Raw genomic sequence first — 17688 nt, 5'->3', positions numbered from 1 at the left:
CTGCCACTGAGTCAGTCACTGCCACTCACTGTGCCATTGCCACTGAGTTGGTCACTGCCACTCACTGCCACTGAGTCAGTCACTGCCACTCACTGTGCCACTGCCACTGAGTCAGTCACTACCACTCACTGTGCCACTGCCACTGAGTCAGTCACTACCACTCACTGTGCCACTGCCACTGAGTCAGTCACTGCCACTCACTGTGCCATTGCCACTGAGTTGGTCACTGCCACTCACTGCCACTGAGTCAGTCACTGCCACTCACTGTGCCACTGCCACTGAGTCAGTCACTACCACTCACTGTGCCACTGCCACTGAGTCAGTCACTGCCACTCACTGTGCCATTGCCACTGAGTCGGTCACTGCCACTCACTGCCACTGAGTCAGTCACTGCCACTCACTGTGCCACTGCCACTGAGTCAGTCACTACCACTCACTGTGCCATTGCCACTGAGTCGGTCACTGCCACTCACTGTGCCACTATCACTGAGTCAATCACTGCCACTCACTGTCACTCACTATGTCACTGTCACTGTTACTCACTGTGTCACTGTCACTATGTCAGTCACTGTGTCACTGTCATTGTGTCAGTCACTGTCACTCATTGTGTCACTATCACTGAGTCAATCACTGCCACTCACTGTCATTCACTGCGTCACTGTCATTGTCACTCACTGTGTCACTGTCACTCACTGTGTCACAACAACAACAAAATTACATTTAGAGTTCCATTTCTGTGTCTCTTTCCATGTTTTGCATATTTATTTTTGTCACTTCTTCAATCCTTATTATCTCCGTTGCCGATTGTAACAACAACAACAACAAAATTACAGTTATAGAGCGCCTTTCACGTCTGGAGGACGTCCCAAAGCACTGAACAGTCAGGTGTCGGGGCCCGAGCATGGGAGAGGGGTGGTGTAGGGGTGAGGGAAGGCAGAGAAGTGGGGGGGCAACCAAAGGCACAATCGAAGAGAAGGGTCTTGAGACCGGCCTTGAAGGAGGCAAAGGAGGAAGCGAGGCAAAGGGACTGTGGGATGGAGTTCCAGAGTGTGGGGGCAGAGAGGCTGAAAGCTCGGCCACCGATGGTGGGGCAGGTCGGGTGGGAGACATGGAGAGGGCCGGAGCCCACTGAACGGAGGGAGCGGGCAGGTTGGTAGGGAGTCAGCAGGTCAGAGAGGTAGGAGGGGACAAGGCCATGGATGGCCTTGAAAGTGAGGACGAGGATCTTGAACTCGATCCTCTGGGGGATGGGGAGCCAGTGGAGTCGGGCGAGGGTGGGAGTGATGGGGTCACGGAGCCTGGTGCGTGAGAGTACACGAGCTGCAGAGTTTTGGATGATCTGCAGCTTGTGAAGGGAAGAGTTGGGAAGGCCGATGAGGAAGGATTTCCCATAATCGAGCCTTGATGTGACAAATGAATGGGTGAGGGTTTCGGCAGCCTGAGGGGTGAGGCAGTGGCGGAGTCTGGCAATATTGCGGAGGTGGTGGTAGGCAGTGCCGGTCATGGCGCGGATGTGGGGGAGAAAAGACAGTTCAGGGTCAAACAAGATACCCAGGTTCCTGACTGGCTTAGTGAGGTTGAGTGTGCAGCCGTGGAGGCTGATGCTGCAGTGCTCGAGCCAATAAGGAGGGCTTCGGTCTTGCTGACGTTGAGTTGGAGAAAGTTGTCCAGGACTTGATGTCAGACAGGCAGTCGGTCAGGACGCCAGTAGTCCTGGAGTTCAGGGTGGAGGCAGAGAGATAGAGTTGGGTGTCATCCGCATACATGTGAAAATTTATCCCATGTCTGCAGATTTTGTCACCAAGGGGGAGTATGTAGAGGGTGAAGAGGAGGGGACTGAGGACAGAACCCTGAGGAACACCGCACAAGACGGTGTGGGGGCTGGAGCAGAAACTGTTTGCCGCGACAAAGTGGAGGCAGTGTGAAAGGTAGAACCTGAACCAGTCCAGGACAGAACCTTGAAGGTTGAGCTGGGAGGAGAGGCGGTGGAGGAGGATTAAGTGGTCGACAGTGTCGAAGGCAGTGGAGAGGTCGAGGAGGACGAGGAGACAGACGGAACCCTGGACACACATGGTCAGGATGTCATTTGTGACCTTGACCAGAGCAGTTTCCATGCTGTGGGCAGCACGGAAACCCAATTGGAGGGGGGGAGTGAGAGGAGAGGAAAGAGCGAAGCTGGGAGGCAATGGCTCTCTCAAGGACTTTGGATAGGAAGGGGAGGTTTGAGATGGACTGATTGCTGGATAGCTCTGATGGGTCAAGGGAACGTTTCTTCAAGGTGGGGGTGATAATGGCTGTTTTGAGGGGGGGGAAGGAACAGTGCCTGATGACAGGGAGAGGTTGATGATGTTGGTGAGTAGTGGGGAAAGGAGGTGGAGCTGGGATTTAAGGAGAGGGATGGGGTCCAGGGAGCAGGTGGTGGGCTGCACGGAGGATATGGTGGTGAAGGCAGAGGAGGGGTTGACAGTTCAAAGGTGTGGAAGGAGGGATGGGTAATTGTCGGAGTGCGGGGTGGGGATAGGGAGGGGGTGGAAGTTGGGGGGTGGGGGGCAGTGGCAGCTGAGCGGATTCCCTCAACTTTGGATTCAAGGAAGTCCAGCTTTTTCTTGCACAGAGAATCAGAGGAAAGAATCGGCGAGACCTGGCGGGGAGCGCAGAGGAGCCGGTTGGTGGTGGTCACTGTCACTCACTGTCACTGTGTCACTATCACTGTGTCAGTCACTGCCACTGAGTCAGTCACTGTCACTCACTATGTCACTGTCACTATCACTTACTGTGTCACTGAAACTGAGTCAGTCGCTGTGTCACTGCCACTCACTGTATCACTGCCACTCACAGTGTCACTGTCACTCACTGTGTCACTGCTACTCACTGTGTCACTGCCACTCACTGTGTCACTGTCACTGAGTCTGTCATTGTCACTGAGTCAAGCACTGTCATTGTCACTCACTGTGTCACTGTCACTCACTGTGTCCCTGTCACTACCACTTACTGTGTCACTGAAACTGAGTCAGTCGCTGTGTCACTGCCACTCACTGTATCACTGCCACTCAGAGTGTCACTGTCACGGTTACTCACTGTGTCACTGTCACTCACTGTGTCACTGTCACTCACTGTGTCACTGCTACTCACTGTGTCACTGCCACTCACTGTGTCACTGTCACTGCCACTCACTGAGTCACTGCCACTCACTGTGTCACTGTCACTGAGTGTCATTGTCACTGAGTCAAGCACTGTCATTGTCACTCACTGTTACTGTCACTGTCACTCACTGTGTCACTGTCACTACCACTTACTGTGTCACTGAAACTGAGTCAGTCGCTGTGTCACTGCCACTCACTGTGTCACTGTTACTGTCACTCACTGTGTCACTGTCACTGAGTCTGTCACTGAGTCTGTCACTGTCATTGAGTCAGTCACTGTGTCACTATCACTGCCACTCACTGTGTCACTATCACTCACTGTGTCACTATCACTCACTGTGTCACTGTCACTATCTGTGTCACTGTGTCACTGTTACTCACTGTGTCACTGTCACCGAGACTGTCACTGTCACTGAGTCTAATAATAATAATAATCCTTGCATTTGATATAGCACTTTTCATGTCTTCTGGACATCTCAAAGCGCTTCACAGAATAGACTGTAAAGTGAATTGACTGTATATTTGTGGGCGAAATGCGACAGCCAAATTGTGCACAGCAGTGTCGTGGATTGAAGTCGTGGATTGAAGTGACCAATTTATTATTGTTTTTTTTTCTTGAAGGATTATTATCAGCCGTGTGGAGTAAGTCTGTCACTGTCACTCACTGTGTCACTGTCACTCACTGTGTCACTGTCACTCACTGTGTCACTGCCGCTCCCTGTGTCACTGTCACCGAGTCTGTCACTCAATGTCACTCACTCAGTGCATTACCACTCAGTGCAGTTACTTACAGTGTTAAACAGTGCAGTAACTCGGTACTCACTCCAAGAAACACTCAATATCATTCGGTGCAGTCTCTTAAATGACTTACAGTATCACTAGTCCTGTAGCTCAGTGGTTAGAGCACTCGCTTTGCAAGTGAGAGACCTGAGTTCAATTCCAGGCAGAGGGCGAAACCTTGGGCAAGTTTCCTTACTCCACACAGAGCCTAATAATAATCCCTCCAAAAAAACAAAAACAATAATTAAATTGGTCATTTTCAATCTACGACTGTTTGTGGGACATTGCTGTGCGCAATTGGCTGCCGCGTTCGCCCACAAATATACAGTCAATTCACTTTAGTGTGTTCTGTGAAGCGCTTTGGGACGTCCTCCCGACGTGAAAAGCGCTATATCAAATGCAAGGATTATTATTATTATTATTATTAAATGCACTCACTCAGAGTCACTCAGTGTCACTCATGCAGAGTCAACAACAACAACTTGCGTTGATATAGCGTCCTTCACACCGGATGCGTCTCAAAACGCTTAACAGTGGCGGAATCTGATGCCGAGCCAGGGCGAGGGGGAAGGTGACCGTAGCCACGGTTGAAGTGCAAGGTCTTCAGGTGCAACCTGAAAATGGAGAGAGGGAGCAAGGCAAAGGCATTGAAGAAGAGAGTTCCACAGGTTCGGGGCATCGTGGCTGAAAGCACAGCCACCAATGGTGGGATGGGGGACAAGGAGGCGGCCGGGGCCAGTCGAGAGGAAGCAGCGGGTAGTAGTTTAGGGAGAGAGCAGGTTGGAGATATAGAGGGTGCCAGGGTGTGAAGGGATTTAAATACAAGAGTGAGGATCTTGAAATCGATCTGCTCTGTGACAGGGAGCCAATGGAGTTTAATGCGGGTGAGAGTGCGAGCGGCGGAGTTTTGAATTAGTTTAATCTTGTGAATAGTGGAGCAGGAAAGACCAGTGGGAGGGGGTTTGAGTAGTTGAAATGAGTGTCATTCACTCAGTCACTCACAGTCACTCAGTGTCACTCAGTCACTCCAAGTCACTCAGTCATTCCATGTCACTCAGTCACTCCGTGTCACTCAGTCACTCCATGTCACTCACATTCACTCAGTCACTCCGTGCCACTCACAGTCACTCCGTGTCACTCACAGTCACTCCGTGTCCGAGTCACTCATTCCTCTTGTTTTATTTCACATTTCCAACCTTCGCAAGTTATTTCCCCGTTCTGTGTGATGGCGCTTTTTTTAAAACAAAAATATATGCATATATTTCCTCCAGTGTATTTGTTTTTAGAGAGAGAGAGAAAGAGAGGGAGGAACAGCCTGAGTGAGCGAAATACTGTACAGCTTAAACCAAAAGCGAGTGAGTGAGGTTTTGCACTGAGCCTGTCACCCCCCCACCCCCAGGCTGCCCTGCCCTGCTCTGCTCGCCCTGCAAGCTCAGCATTAGCCATGGTGGTCACATGCTGGGGTGACAGGAAGGAGTCATATGATCAACACTGGAGAGGAGGAAGGGCTGAGCTGCAAACCTGGGGGAGGAGACACATCTATGCAATATATAATATATACATATATATATATATAAAATCTGTGTGTGTGGGAGGGGAGAAAAGGTTGATTTACTTTTAGTTATTATTTTGCAATTAAAAGGATGCAGAGAGGGAAGTGAGTTTGACTGAGAGGGAGAGAGAGGGAGAGAGACTGACTGAAGAGAGAGAGAGGGAGGAGCTGGAAGAGGAAGGAGCTGCAGGGAAGGAATGGCACACGATTCAGAGGCAATGCAATACCTGCTTTAGCTTTGCGTGTGTCTGGGGTTGTTTGCAGAAAGGGTGTTTAGTGTGTCGGATTGCATTTGGGGGTGTGTGGGGGGGTTGGCAGCAGTACTCTCTCCCCCTCTCTCTCTCTCCCGGTCATCATGGTGGATTTCCTGGCCGACAACAACCTGTGTGGGCAGGCGATCCTCAGGATCGTGTCCCGGGGTAACGCCATCATAGCGGAGCTCCTGCGCCTTTCCGAGTTCGTGCCCAGTGTTTACCGGCTCCGGGACAAGGCTGAGCAGCACAGGTTCGGAGACATCATCTGCGACTTCAGCTACTTCAAGGTGAGCGGGTGGGTGGGTGGGGGACGTGCTCACTGCTCCACTGATGTGCTGCTGCTGCTGTTATTTGCTGTGAGTGCAAAGGTATTGACCCTCTGGGGTGTTGCTGTGCTGCTCACTCGCTGCTCCTGGGGTTCACTGTCACTCACTCCGCACCTCTTAATAATAATAATAATCCTTGCATTTGATATAGCGCTTTTCACGTCGGGAGGACGTCCCAAAGCGCTTCACAGAACACACTGTAAAGTGAATTGACTGTATATTTGTGGGCGAACGCGGCAGCCAATTGCGCACAGCAATGTCCCACAAACAGTCGTAGATGGAAAATGACCAATTTATTATTGTTTTTGGTTTTGGAGGGATTATTATTAGGCTCTGTGTGGAGTAAGGAAACTTGCCCGAGGTTTCGCCCTCTGAACTCAGGTCTCTCATTTGCAAAGCGAGTGCTCTAACCACTGAGCTGCAGAGCTGCTCTGCTCTGCAGGGACTCTCCTGTTGCCCTGCACACAGCATGGCTGAGGCTCAGAGAGCACAGGACAGTCAGTCCTGGCAGAGTTTTCTTGGCTGTAGTAGATCAGACACCGTGAGACCAACTTTGTTTTAGTACTTTCAAGCTCAAGGGTTGAACCTGGTGACTGCTCTTCACTAATTGGTTTTTAGTTGCCAACTTCTACACCGCTGCACCTGAACAGAACTTAGTTTATCTCCAGCCCACAGTGAGAATAACAGAGAACTTGTGCTACAATTTTAGACTGTTGGCTTGAACAGCTAATGTTCACACAATAGTGTGCGTTAAACAACCTGGAAATAAATGACCGCTTGTATCTGGGGGTTACTGGCCAAGACACTGGGAGAAACTCCCTTTTCTTTTCAAGCAGTGCCGTGGGATCTTTAACATCCACCTGAACAGCCAGTGGGGATTGTGGTTTAATGTCTAATCCAAAGGTACCAACCTCCGGCTCGGCTCTTGCAGCATTGCTGTGGAGTGTCGGAGTGTAAGTTTAAAGTTCTGATGTAGACTTGAACCCACAACCCCTTGCCTCAGAGGCGAGAACGGAGGCAGGCTGGCACGTGAACTGAAAGTTTCCTCCTGGGAGCCTTGCAGGAAATAAATGATGATGTGAATGGATTTCACAAGGCTTTGATGCTTAATGAAAATGCTTTGCACAAGAGATGCAGTGCCGGCTGCCTCATTAATCTTGGAGTGTAACAAGTACACTGTACAGTGGTATAGAGTGTGTTGCACAGACCTCTTTTTGTTACATTGCTCACAATTTTAGCTCATAGGAACATAGCAATAGGAGGAGGCCATTCAGCCCTTCAAGCCTGTTCTGCCATTTAATTAGAACATGGCTGATCTGCACCTCAACTAATCCTTTCAATTCCAATTTCCCGCTTTCTCCCCATATCTCTTAAAACTCTGACCTACCAAAAACCTATCAACCTCAGTCTTGAAGGAGTGGATGGATCCAGCATCCACGGCCTTTTGGGGGAGAGAATTCCAGATTTCTACCACCCTTTAAGTGAAAAAATGCTTCCTGGTTTCACTCTTAAATGACCTGATTCTTATTTTAAGACTATACCTCCTTGTTTTGGATTCTCCCACTCGAGGAAATAGCTTCTGTATATCTATCTTATTGAATCCCTTTATCATCTTAAACACTTCAATCAAATCACCCGTGAACCTTCTAAACTCAAGGGAATACAATCCAGGTTTACACAGCTTTTCCTCATAACTTAACCCTTTTAGGCCTGGTAACATTCTGGTGAACCTGTGCTGCATCCCCTTCATCCTTGGAAGTGTCTCCAAACTTGGAAGAAGATAGTGTTTTCCTATCTTGCCTTGGCCTGTTTTGCCAGAGTATAAGTCATGGCAGATCATGGGTTGAGCATTAAGGAAATTGTGAGAACCCACTTCCTCAGAAACCAACAATCGCTTGCATGGAAAACTATATAATTGTTTAATTCTGTTTGTGGTAATTTGTCTGAATGAGATGATATTTGGGGACATATTGCCAGTAAAGTAATATTGTGGATCAAACTAATTTTGTGCTGAAGTGGAGCCGATCCTGCTTATAACATTGAGTAACTGTGAAGTGCATCCCCATAAGAAGAACCATATCAGAGAGCAGCATAAGCGACAGGTGAAAATATATATTATTTGGGGAGGGTGGTTGGGGTGGAACAAAATCAGTTTAAGGGTTGGTTCCCTGAAACTAGGTTTTGTTCAGCGGGTGCCATGGCTTGCGGCTGAGAACTAGCTGTGGTCCTCCTCAGAGCTTTCCACTCCCAACTCTCCTTAAAGAGGTGAGTTAGAAAGATTGGGATGGCGAGAGAGGCTGAGCCCCCCCCAGCCACCTGCGGAGACATTGGATAAGTAACAAAATCTTGCATGAGAGTTTTACCCAAGTTTGGGTGTGAGGGGATCTTGAGCGAGAAATGCTCCTGTAGCTCATTGTACTGTTCTAATATTCCCTATCGCCCAATCCTGCAGGTTACTGGTTACACCAGAATAGTCGTAGTTCGAGATTTGTACTATAACTATCCCGATATAATTCAATGCAATTTGCATTTATATTGGGCCTTTCACATCTTGAGGATGTCCCAAAGCACATTAACGGTGCTGGCTGGGTACCCGAGCTAGGGGTGGGAGATGAGGAGGTGAGGAGGAGAAAGATGACCAAAAGCACAGTTGAAGAGGTATATTTTGAGATTTCCCTTGAAGTCGGGGATGGAGGGAACAAGTTGTACAGACTCTGGGAGGCAGTTCCAGAGAATATAAATATTCAAGAATGAATAATTGAATTGCAGATGAGGGTGATGAGAATTTTACATTACTGTCATTTAAAAAAATTGGCTTTTATTTCTCCCTCCCTGCAACAAAAAACAATAACAATGAAATTATTTGCTTCAGGGTCCTGAATACTATGAGGGTAAGTTGGAGTCTAAACCAGATCTTCAGGATTTGGATGAAGAATTTCGTGAAAATCACATTGAAATTTTGACTCGGTTCTACCTCGCCTTTGAAAGTGTTCACAAGTACATTTTGGATCTGAACAGGTAAAAGTGCAAACAGATTGTTACTTGTTTCTGCGGATTTGTGGTCTCGCATGCTGATTTTATTAAGCTGAAATTGTGAGTGAAACTGATATGCAGATGAGAAAACTGCTCGTTGTTTGAATTGTCTGTACTCTGCTATTGGAGGACCCAGTCAGTTCCTCCTCAACTCTGTATAAATCTGCGTCACATGATAAACTTGCAAATGTATTAATTATTAATGTTGAAGCTCCTCAAAATGCTTCTCAAGTAATTGCTGTCGAGTGTGATGACTGGTTTTGTATGGCAAAACGCAGCGCAAAAACGGCAGCAATTTGTGACCACAAGGTCCAGGAGAGTTGGGAAATGAACGAACGATAAATCTGGAGAGTGGTTGGCCTGGCCTTCAGACAAAGAACTCCCTTCTCTTTTTCAAATAGTTTCCTAGTGGTGCACAGGAGTGTCAGCCTAGACTGTAACTAGGCACATATCCTGATGTGGAGCTAGACCGTAACTGCTATCTCACAGCTGAGAAAGCCATCCTGAAGTATGTTTACAGTGCTCTGATTCCACCTGTTCTACAGTTACTTTGTTTTACTTGTCAAGATCATTTTTTAAGCTGGTCTAATTTGCATCTCCTGGATGATTTGCATCTTTCAGGTTCCTTGAGGATCTCAATGAGGGTGTATACATTCAGCAGACTCTTGAAACAGTCCTGTTAAATGAAGATGGAAAGCAACTTCTTGTAGGTTACTGTTGGTAATGATGGTTTGAGGAATTTAGTTTTTTTGGGGTAATGGCAGGGGAGAGAAGGAGAAGAAAGTATCTTCTTGCTGAGACGCAAGTGAATTATGTCACTGACCTGGACACAACGCTAGTCTGGATTTATGGGATGAAAGCCTTGTTATTTGTAATAGAAGATCATTTGAAACAAGGATCCTTTGTGAATTGGATTTGCTGTCTCAATCTAGGGTGTAGTGGATATTGGCCCACAGCACAGAATGCCTTGTGTACCATGAAACATGGATCCGTGAGCTAGACTGACAAGCTTTTATTTGTTGTACACTGCACCGAGGTTCCTGAGCTGGCGTGGGCTAAATGGCCTGTTTCCATGCTGTAAATTCTACATAAAACTAAGATTTACAAAACAAAAACCATATCCAGTTGTGATCTTCCAGCTATCTTATTCTCCTGTGCTGTTTCGGATCTTTACCAATGCAATAAATTCAAATTTAAAATAACGGGCAAGTTTTCCAAGTTTCTTTTGAAAAAAAGATCCGTTTTCAGAATATGGTTGAATTTAAGAATTTCACACACTTTTGCACGATTGTATATTTTAAGACAAAATGGTATTAAAGGCTACGACTGGGTGGAATTTCAGACCAATGTTTGTCAATGTCTGTGTGCTAGATATGCCTTCACATCTGTGTGTGGTGTATGTAGGTTTGCACCTCTCTAGAAAGATGGACCTTATCAAATGGACTAATTCAGATCTGTAATTCCTGGTTTCCAGTTATTGTTGAAAAACATGAACTGAATGAGTTAGGTTGGCAATTTATTGCCAACGTGGTTGAAAATACCAGACAGATAGTGCAATGGTGCTCTATTTCCCAGGTCACTAACTTTCCCTCAAACATAAGATTTTACAATCAAAACTGTTTTAATTGTCACAGCTTCATTGTTGTTGCTATATATTAATCATGAATTGTATTTTCTACAACTGATCATACTGTGTTGATGTCTTTATTCAGTGTGAAGCCTTGTACTTGTATGGAGTCATGCTGCTGGTTATTGACCACAAGATTGAAGGGGAGGTTAGAGAAAGGATGCTAGTTTCTTACTACAGATACAGGTAAAGTACACTCGGCAAAAATCCTACCTGCTGAGGTTCAGTTCCATGTACGACGTGGGATGTTTTGCAAAAGGAGAACCGATTGAGTTCAGATGACAAGGCAAACCATGAGCAAAAAGTTCGGGAAGCGCATCAATGTCACCTAAACTTGTGGATGTGTCACAAACCTGAATCTGTTTTGTTCCGTCTCATTAGCTCTAATTTTCCATAACAAAGAAACTGAAAGTCTGACACAAAAACTTTGCAGGATTCCCATGAATTTGCACAATGTACTTCTGGTTAACGAAATGAGATCCTGGGCTGATTCCTTATTCAGGAATCCCATTATAATACTCTGTATTATACTCTGTTGGGTCCTTTCTTGAAACTTTTTTTTCGGGGATTTTCGGTCTACTGTGGCTTCCTTTTTACTGGGAGTGGGTAGATGACCTGCTCTAAGAGCGCTCTCAGTGCAGTTTTGAAACCTACTCTCCTGATTGTTTAATGATAGCTACATTGGACCCTGTTATAACATGGGTTCGCTTATAATTTGTGTGCCCCACGGATACAAGGGTGCTTCCACGCTGTGCAGATAACCTTAGCTAGTGAGTAGATTAGTGAGGTTCTGCACTACGCACACTTCACGTTAGTTTTGTAAGATGACATTCTGTGTGCGTAGTGCAGAAAGTAATTTAGAAGATACCTGACTATCATGCAGTGAAAGCAGTCTACCGTATATTTATCCAGTTATTAGAGAGTGATCTAGATATAGATTTGGTCTCTTTTTTTTAATCCGTTGCTCACAAACACCCTATTGTACCTTCTATTTAAATCTTATGTCTTTAGTGCTGCTCGCTCTTCTTCTGACTCCAATCTGGATGATATTTGCAAGCTGCTGCGTAGCACTGGTTACTCAAGTCAGACAGGTGCAAAGCGGCCTCCAAACTATCCGGAGAGCTATTTTCAAAGGGTCCCCATCAGCACAGTATTTATCAGCATGGTGGTTGGCCGACTCCGATCAGATGACATTTATAATCAGGTGAGTAAAATTACATATATCTGCAATGGATAATAATAATAATCCTTGCATTTGATATAGCGCTTTTCACTTCGGGAGGATGTCCCAAAGCACTTCACAGAACACACTGTAAAGTGAATTGACTGTATATTTGTGGGCGAACCCGGCAGCCAATTGCGCACAGCAATGTCCCACAAACAGTCGTAGATTGAAAATGACCAATTTATTATTGTTTTTGGTTTTGGAGGGATTATTATTAGGCGTGTGGAGTAAGGAAACTTGCCCAAGGTTTCGCCCTGTCTGGAATTGAACTCAGGTCTCTCACTTGCAAAGCGAGTGCTCTAACCACTGAGCTGCAAGACTCCACGGATGGTGGCAGTTGATGGAAACTACTTTATATATTTTTTTATTTTTGTCAGTAGCCTCTTCCTTTTTCCTTTCCTTACTTTGGGTTAGTGACAAGTTATAAGATACTGAGCTATTTGCGATAATAATAATAATCTGCATTTGATGTAATGCGTTTCATGACATTCGGGTATAGTTTTGGAGAAGTTATTGATGTTGACCTTCGTAGGGTATTGAACTATTTTGGATAAACTAAAGCTGAATTCACCTTATATTATGGAGAAGTCTGCAAAGATAGGGACATAGCTGAGAGGCAATCTATGAAAAGAGAAATGACTTCTGGTATCAATCATTATGTTATGTGAAGCGCTCTGACACAACCTCCTGATGTGAAAGGCGCTATATCAAATGTAAGGATTATTATAATCATTTGCTCATTTCTGCAGATTGCATGAAAAGTGAACCTTGTGACTGACATTACTCAAGTGACTATTTTGTTTGTTTCTGTTAGGTGTCAGCCTATCCTCTGCCGGAACACCGGAGCACTGCCCTTGCCACTCAGGCTGGCATGCTCTATGTTATCCTGTACTTCGAACCATCCATTCTTCACACCCAACAGGCCAAGATGAGGGAGATAGTCGACAAGTACTTTCCTGACAACTGGGTAAGCAACACTGGTTACTTTACACTGACAATTCGTCTGTCGGTGTGGACTAATATCAGATCATAAAGGAGAAAAATGCATTAATACTGCTTTTGTGACTTGTATTCAGTTTGCTTTGGGCAGATTATTTCGAGAAAATCACTGCAGTTTTGTTTCATTAAAAATTCAACCAGTCTGTGCCAGTGTTTGTACTCCACACAAGTTTTCACCCATACCTTACTCCCTCAAGTATCCTACTATGCAGTTTTGGTTTTACCTCCTTATTCATCCATACCTCCCATTATTAATTAATTTTCCCTTACTTCTTAATGGAATACATTTCTCCTGCACCTTTTCTATCTTGTGCTTAATCTTCTGTTGTTGCTCTTTCTTTGTTTGCCAATTTTTTCCTCCAATATACTTTGGCCAGTTCATTCCTCATACCATTATAATTAGTTTTTTTTCCGATCAAGGTCTTTGTCTGGAAGGATGAAATCAAATGAAAGTGCATTCTTCATCTGAACTGACCTTGTGATCTGGAGGACCCCTATTTGAGTCTTCCTTCATGCAATGGTATAACATGTTGCTTGGTGTAGATGAGTTTGGACGTGTAAATAAAAGATATTTCAACAAAAGTTACCAGCTGTTTCCTCTTTCACATCAGGTGATCAGTATTTATATGGGGATCACGGTAAACCTGATAGAGGCTTGGGAACCATACAAAGCAGCAAAGACAGCCCTTAATTATACACTGGAGCAGTCAAACATCAAGGAGCAGGTATGATCTTTTAAGGATGGGCCACCCTTGTTGTAAATGGACAGTATTTTATACTCAAAATATAGTGTCTAGTGATCTTGTGTGTTGAATTCCGGGTTGTGTTTTGCAGGCGGGTCGATATGGTGCGAGTGTTGAGCGTCTACGACTGCAGGAGCAGCAGTTTCTAAAGGAGGGCTTCTTGAGAGAGGAGTACGTGTTGGACCACATTCCCAAACTATTAAACTGTTTGAGAGACTGCAATGTGACTATTCGCTGGCTGATGCTTCACACTGCAGAATCGGGTAATAATAAATAATCAACACATTTGACTATACAGTGCCTCTCATGTCAAAACCTCCTAATTAGGATAATCACTGTCAAGTGTAGTTACTGTGTACTTTGTAGACAAACTTTTTGAATTGTACTATGGGATATTTAACTTCTGCCTGAACAGCACACACTTTGCACACCAAGGTCTTACAAGCTGTCATGAAATGAATGACAAATTTATCTGGAGGATTGTCAACCAGGTCACCAGAAGAAACACTGTCCTCTTTTTGAATTGTACTATGGGATCTTTAACGTCTGCCTGAACAGATCCCATGGCACACTTCACAAGTCATGACCTGAGACCTCCCCACAACTTTCTGATTGAAAGTTAAGAGTCCTTGGGAATGAGCTGACAAATTTGCTTTGGTTATAATTTGGGAATAGCTTCCATTGTTCGCAATCCTACCGGCAGGTTGCTTGCTCAGGTTGACCAGAGCACAGTGTGCAGTTGCGGGAGGTGTTGGTCTTGCCTTTTGGTCAGGAGTTGTAAATTCAGGCCCCACATCAGGTCTTCAGCTCATAATCTATATTGATTCTTCAGCACAGTAAACAGTAACAAAATAGATCTTTATTATCCTGGGGAAAAGCAGCTGCCTTTAGTGAAACAGCATCAGAACTGGGAAATGGAACCATTTCCAGTTCAGATGTCTGCCAAATGCAACAGATTAGGCAATACAATCCAAAATTCTCTTTGTTTCATTTATTGCTGATGATTCAGTTGTCATTCAACATTGCCCTTGACTATTACCATTCTGTTCATGGAATGAGTCTTTGTCCTACTCAGCGATTATAGATCTGGCTAAGATGGTGGTACTCTTACCTCTGGGTCAAAAGATTGTGGGTTCAAGCCACATGGCTGACATTCCAGAGCATTTCAGTGGAGGAAAGAGTTGCATTGTCGGAGCCTTCATCCTTTGGATGAGAAATTAAATTAGGTCTTCTGCTCATAATGCACTTTGAAATGTTATTTTGAGGATTATTATTTATTGTTTGTATTGTACCCAATGCTCGCTTTCATGTTGGGTAGTAGAGTATCTTTCTGTCTTGCTCTTTCATAGTGTATGATCCAAACAACAAGCGACTGCGGCAGATTAAAGATCAAGTACTCAGTGACTCCAAATACAATCCCAAGGCCCTTTTCCAGCTGCTACTGGATAGTGCTCAGTTTGAGTATGTCTTGAAGGAGGTAGGTGATTCTCTTTGAGGCTGGCATTCTGCAAACAAACATTGCTTAAGTGGATATGATGACAAAAGTAATACGTAAATCTTAAAAAGTACTGAAGAGGAAACAGTAGCACAAATGCTGCAAATTCAAGATTGTATTTACTCTGCACCAGGTTTTCAGCTATATTTAATCACCAAATTGTTTATTTACATTACATCCAAATAATGTCCATCAAATTACAGATTTGATTAATATACCTAATAGAATTTTGCACTTTATGAAAGTAATCAACACTTAAGTTTTTGAACATTTAGTTATCATTTTGAGGTCACCTTTTATGCTAAGGTATTAGCATTCCCCTTTCTGGCCATAAGAATCTTCCTTCCATGGTGAGATGTACAGAGAGCATAGGATAGGATTGTAGGGAACTTGTGGACCTGTACATCTTCAATGCTACTTTCACCTTTAGAATATAGAATACAGTAGTGTAAGGAAAAGGAGCTGAAATGTACCTATTGTTAGTTTTATTTATGGGAATGTTAAAAGTTCTTTGTTTTTCTTTGTTAGAACTAAAATTCCAACTAAATCCCATCCTATGGGATTCAATTCTGTTTCATTGAAGTTTGCTTTTCATTTCCTGGTTTTCCTGCCAGATGTTCAGGCAAATGCTCTCAGAAAAGCAGGTAAAATGGGAAAGCTTCAAGAAGGAGGGTTCTGAGAGAATGACTGAGCTGGCGGAGGTCTTCTCTGGAGTAAAACCGCTCACCAGGGTTGAAAAAAATGGTATGTGACAGATCATGATGACTTCTTAATGTGTGGGGGAATAGTGTGCCTGTGTTCTGCTGTTTTCTGGTTTTATAAATTGTCTATTTCAAGTATCCTTTGTTATATCTGAGGATGGAATTTAAAGGGTAGTAATGCTGACAAAAAAGTATCTGGACCCAAAGCATTTATAGTCACTTCAAACTTTGTACAACAGAATCCTTATTTTCTGAAATAACCTTTTGCCATCAGAAAATCTGCAAGCCTGGTTCAGAGAGATCTCCAAACAGATCTCCTCCTTGAACTATGAAGACTCCACAGCAGCTGGGAGAAAAACAGTGCAGTTAATCCAGGCCCTGGAAGAGGTGAGGTCAACCAGAAAACCATACTGTTACAGTCTCTGCAAGTTGAAATGGAAATCCAGTTATGACTTTAAAAGATTTGGTTCAGTTTTCAAATTCAAACGGTGTAAAACATAGATTAACAAGTTAGATGTTTTTACAATGCACCTTTAGATCACTGTGTCCAGTAATGTTTTTTTAATGAGTGCTCTTCCATTTTATCTGGTCTAAAATCGGGGATTAATTTGTGGTCTGTGTAAATTGATTCGTAAATAGCCAATCGTGCAAGTATAACAACTTGTACCCTTCAACATAGGCAGTATTTTAAGTCCTCCTGTGTGTTTATGTGTGTGTGTGGTGCCATCTGTATGTCCATCCATCCCATTTCAATCCCAATCTTAAATTCTACTTCTGTGAAATTGGGTTCCGGGAAATCTCAGATGGGGCAGCAGTCAAAATGTTCCAATTGCCCCCAAGGTGCATGCATAGAGACGTTTATAAAGAAAGGATTAGTTCTCGACTGGCAGCCAATTGTGCACAGCACCGTCCCACAAACAGTCATGGATTGAAACTGACCAATTTATTATTTGTTGTTTTTTTTTGGAGGGATTATTATTAGGCGTGGTGCCGTGGGCAAATCTGGTAGTTTAAGTCCACATAGTCGTGTTCTCCCAGAGACATCCCTCTCCCTGGTAGTGCTGCTGATGGTGAAGATTTCAATTTTCTTGCTCAGGTCCAGGAGTTCCACCAGCTGGAATCCAATCTGCAGATCTGTCAGTTCCTGGGAGACACTCGCAAGTTCCTCCATCAGATGATTCGCACCATAAACATTAAGGAAGAGGTACTCATCACTATGCAGATCGTTGGAGACCTTTCGTATGCTTGGCAGCTCATTGACAGGTAAAAAACACATTAATTCTGGAAAGGAGTCTTGAATTTTATGTTGGATTTATGTGTGGATTGTCACAGGATTATGAATAAAACTATGAAACTTTTGTTGAAATTGCTGTAAGATTATAAAGGTCTGGGATATTCTCATTTGTAGAGGAGGTATAAGTAAAGAGATTATGCCTTTTCTTTGACGGGTCTTGTCGCAGGAAACCTGTTCAGTATTGAATGTTCCTCTTCTGCTTTTACAGTCCACGAATGGTTTCATCGTATGTCCTGCAAAAGTAACTGACTTTACCATTGCTGAATATTGAAGCCTATTTTTCGATAAGTGCACATAACCGCACAACACTTCTTAATTTATGGTGTTTGTTAAATAACCATGAGAAGTGGTTTGATCAAAATCACTCCTGCTTCACTCCTTTTATCTTCGTCACCGACACAAACTTTATGGTGCGAGGGGAAAAACATTCAGATCTGTGCAAAATACACTCCAAACATTGTAAATCCACTTGTGTGTAAATCCTCCTGGTTTGGGGTTTTTAAATGATAACAACTG

At 44.3% G+C, this 17688-nt stretch overlaps 1 protein-coding gene across 1 annotated transcript in view; it reads left to right on the top strand.

Annotated features, from left to right (window-relative positions):
- The first annotated feature begins 5382 nt into the window (after positions 1–5382).
- washc5 (WASH complex subunit 5) overlaps positions 5383–17688 on the top strand; it is a 32244-nt gene continuing 19938 nt past the window's right edge. Inside the window, exons 1-12 of the mRNA XM_007907530.2 lie at positions 5383–6016; positions 8928–9073; positions 9710–9794; positions 10801–10901; positions 11727–11919; positions 12755–12907; positions 13551–13664; positions 13774–13945; positions 15032–15159; positions 15792–15921; positions 16153–16265; positions 16975–17141. Of these exons, the coding sequence (XP_007905721.1) occupies positions 5831–6016; positions 8928–9073; positions 9710–9794; positions 10801–10901; positions 11727–11919; positions 12755–12907; positions 13551–13664; positions 13774–13945; positions 15032–15159; positions 15792–15921; positions 16153–16265; positions 16975–17141 (1688 nt within the window). The 5' untranslated portion in view covers positions 5383–5830. The remainder of the gene's footprint in view (positions 6017–8927; positions 9074–9709; positions 9795–10800; positions 10902–11726; positions 11920–12754; positions 12908–13550; positions 13665–13773; positions 13946–15031; positions 15160–15791; positions 15922–16152; positions 16266–16974; positions 17142–17688) is intronic.

Source organism: Callorhinchus milii, unplaced genomic scaffold, assembly GCF_018977255.1.
Source record: "Callorhinchus milii isolate IMCB2004 unplaced genomic scaffold, IMCB_Cmil_1.0 Scaffold2, whole genome shotgun sequence".
Lineage (NCBI taxonomy): Eukaryota > Metazoa > Chordata > Chondrichthyes > Chimaeriformes > Callorhinchidae > Callorhinchus > Callorhinchus milii.
Note: the sequence above shows the minus strand (reverse complement) of the source record. Positions and strands in the feature narration are given on the sequence as shown.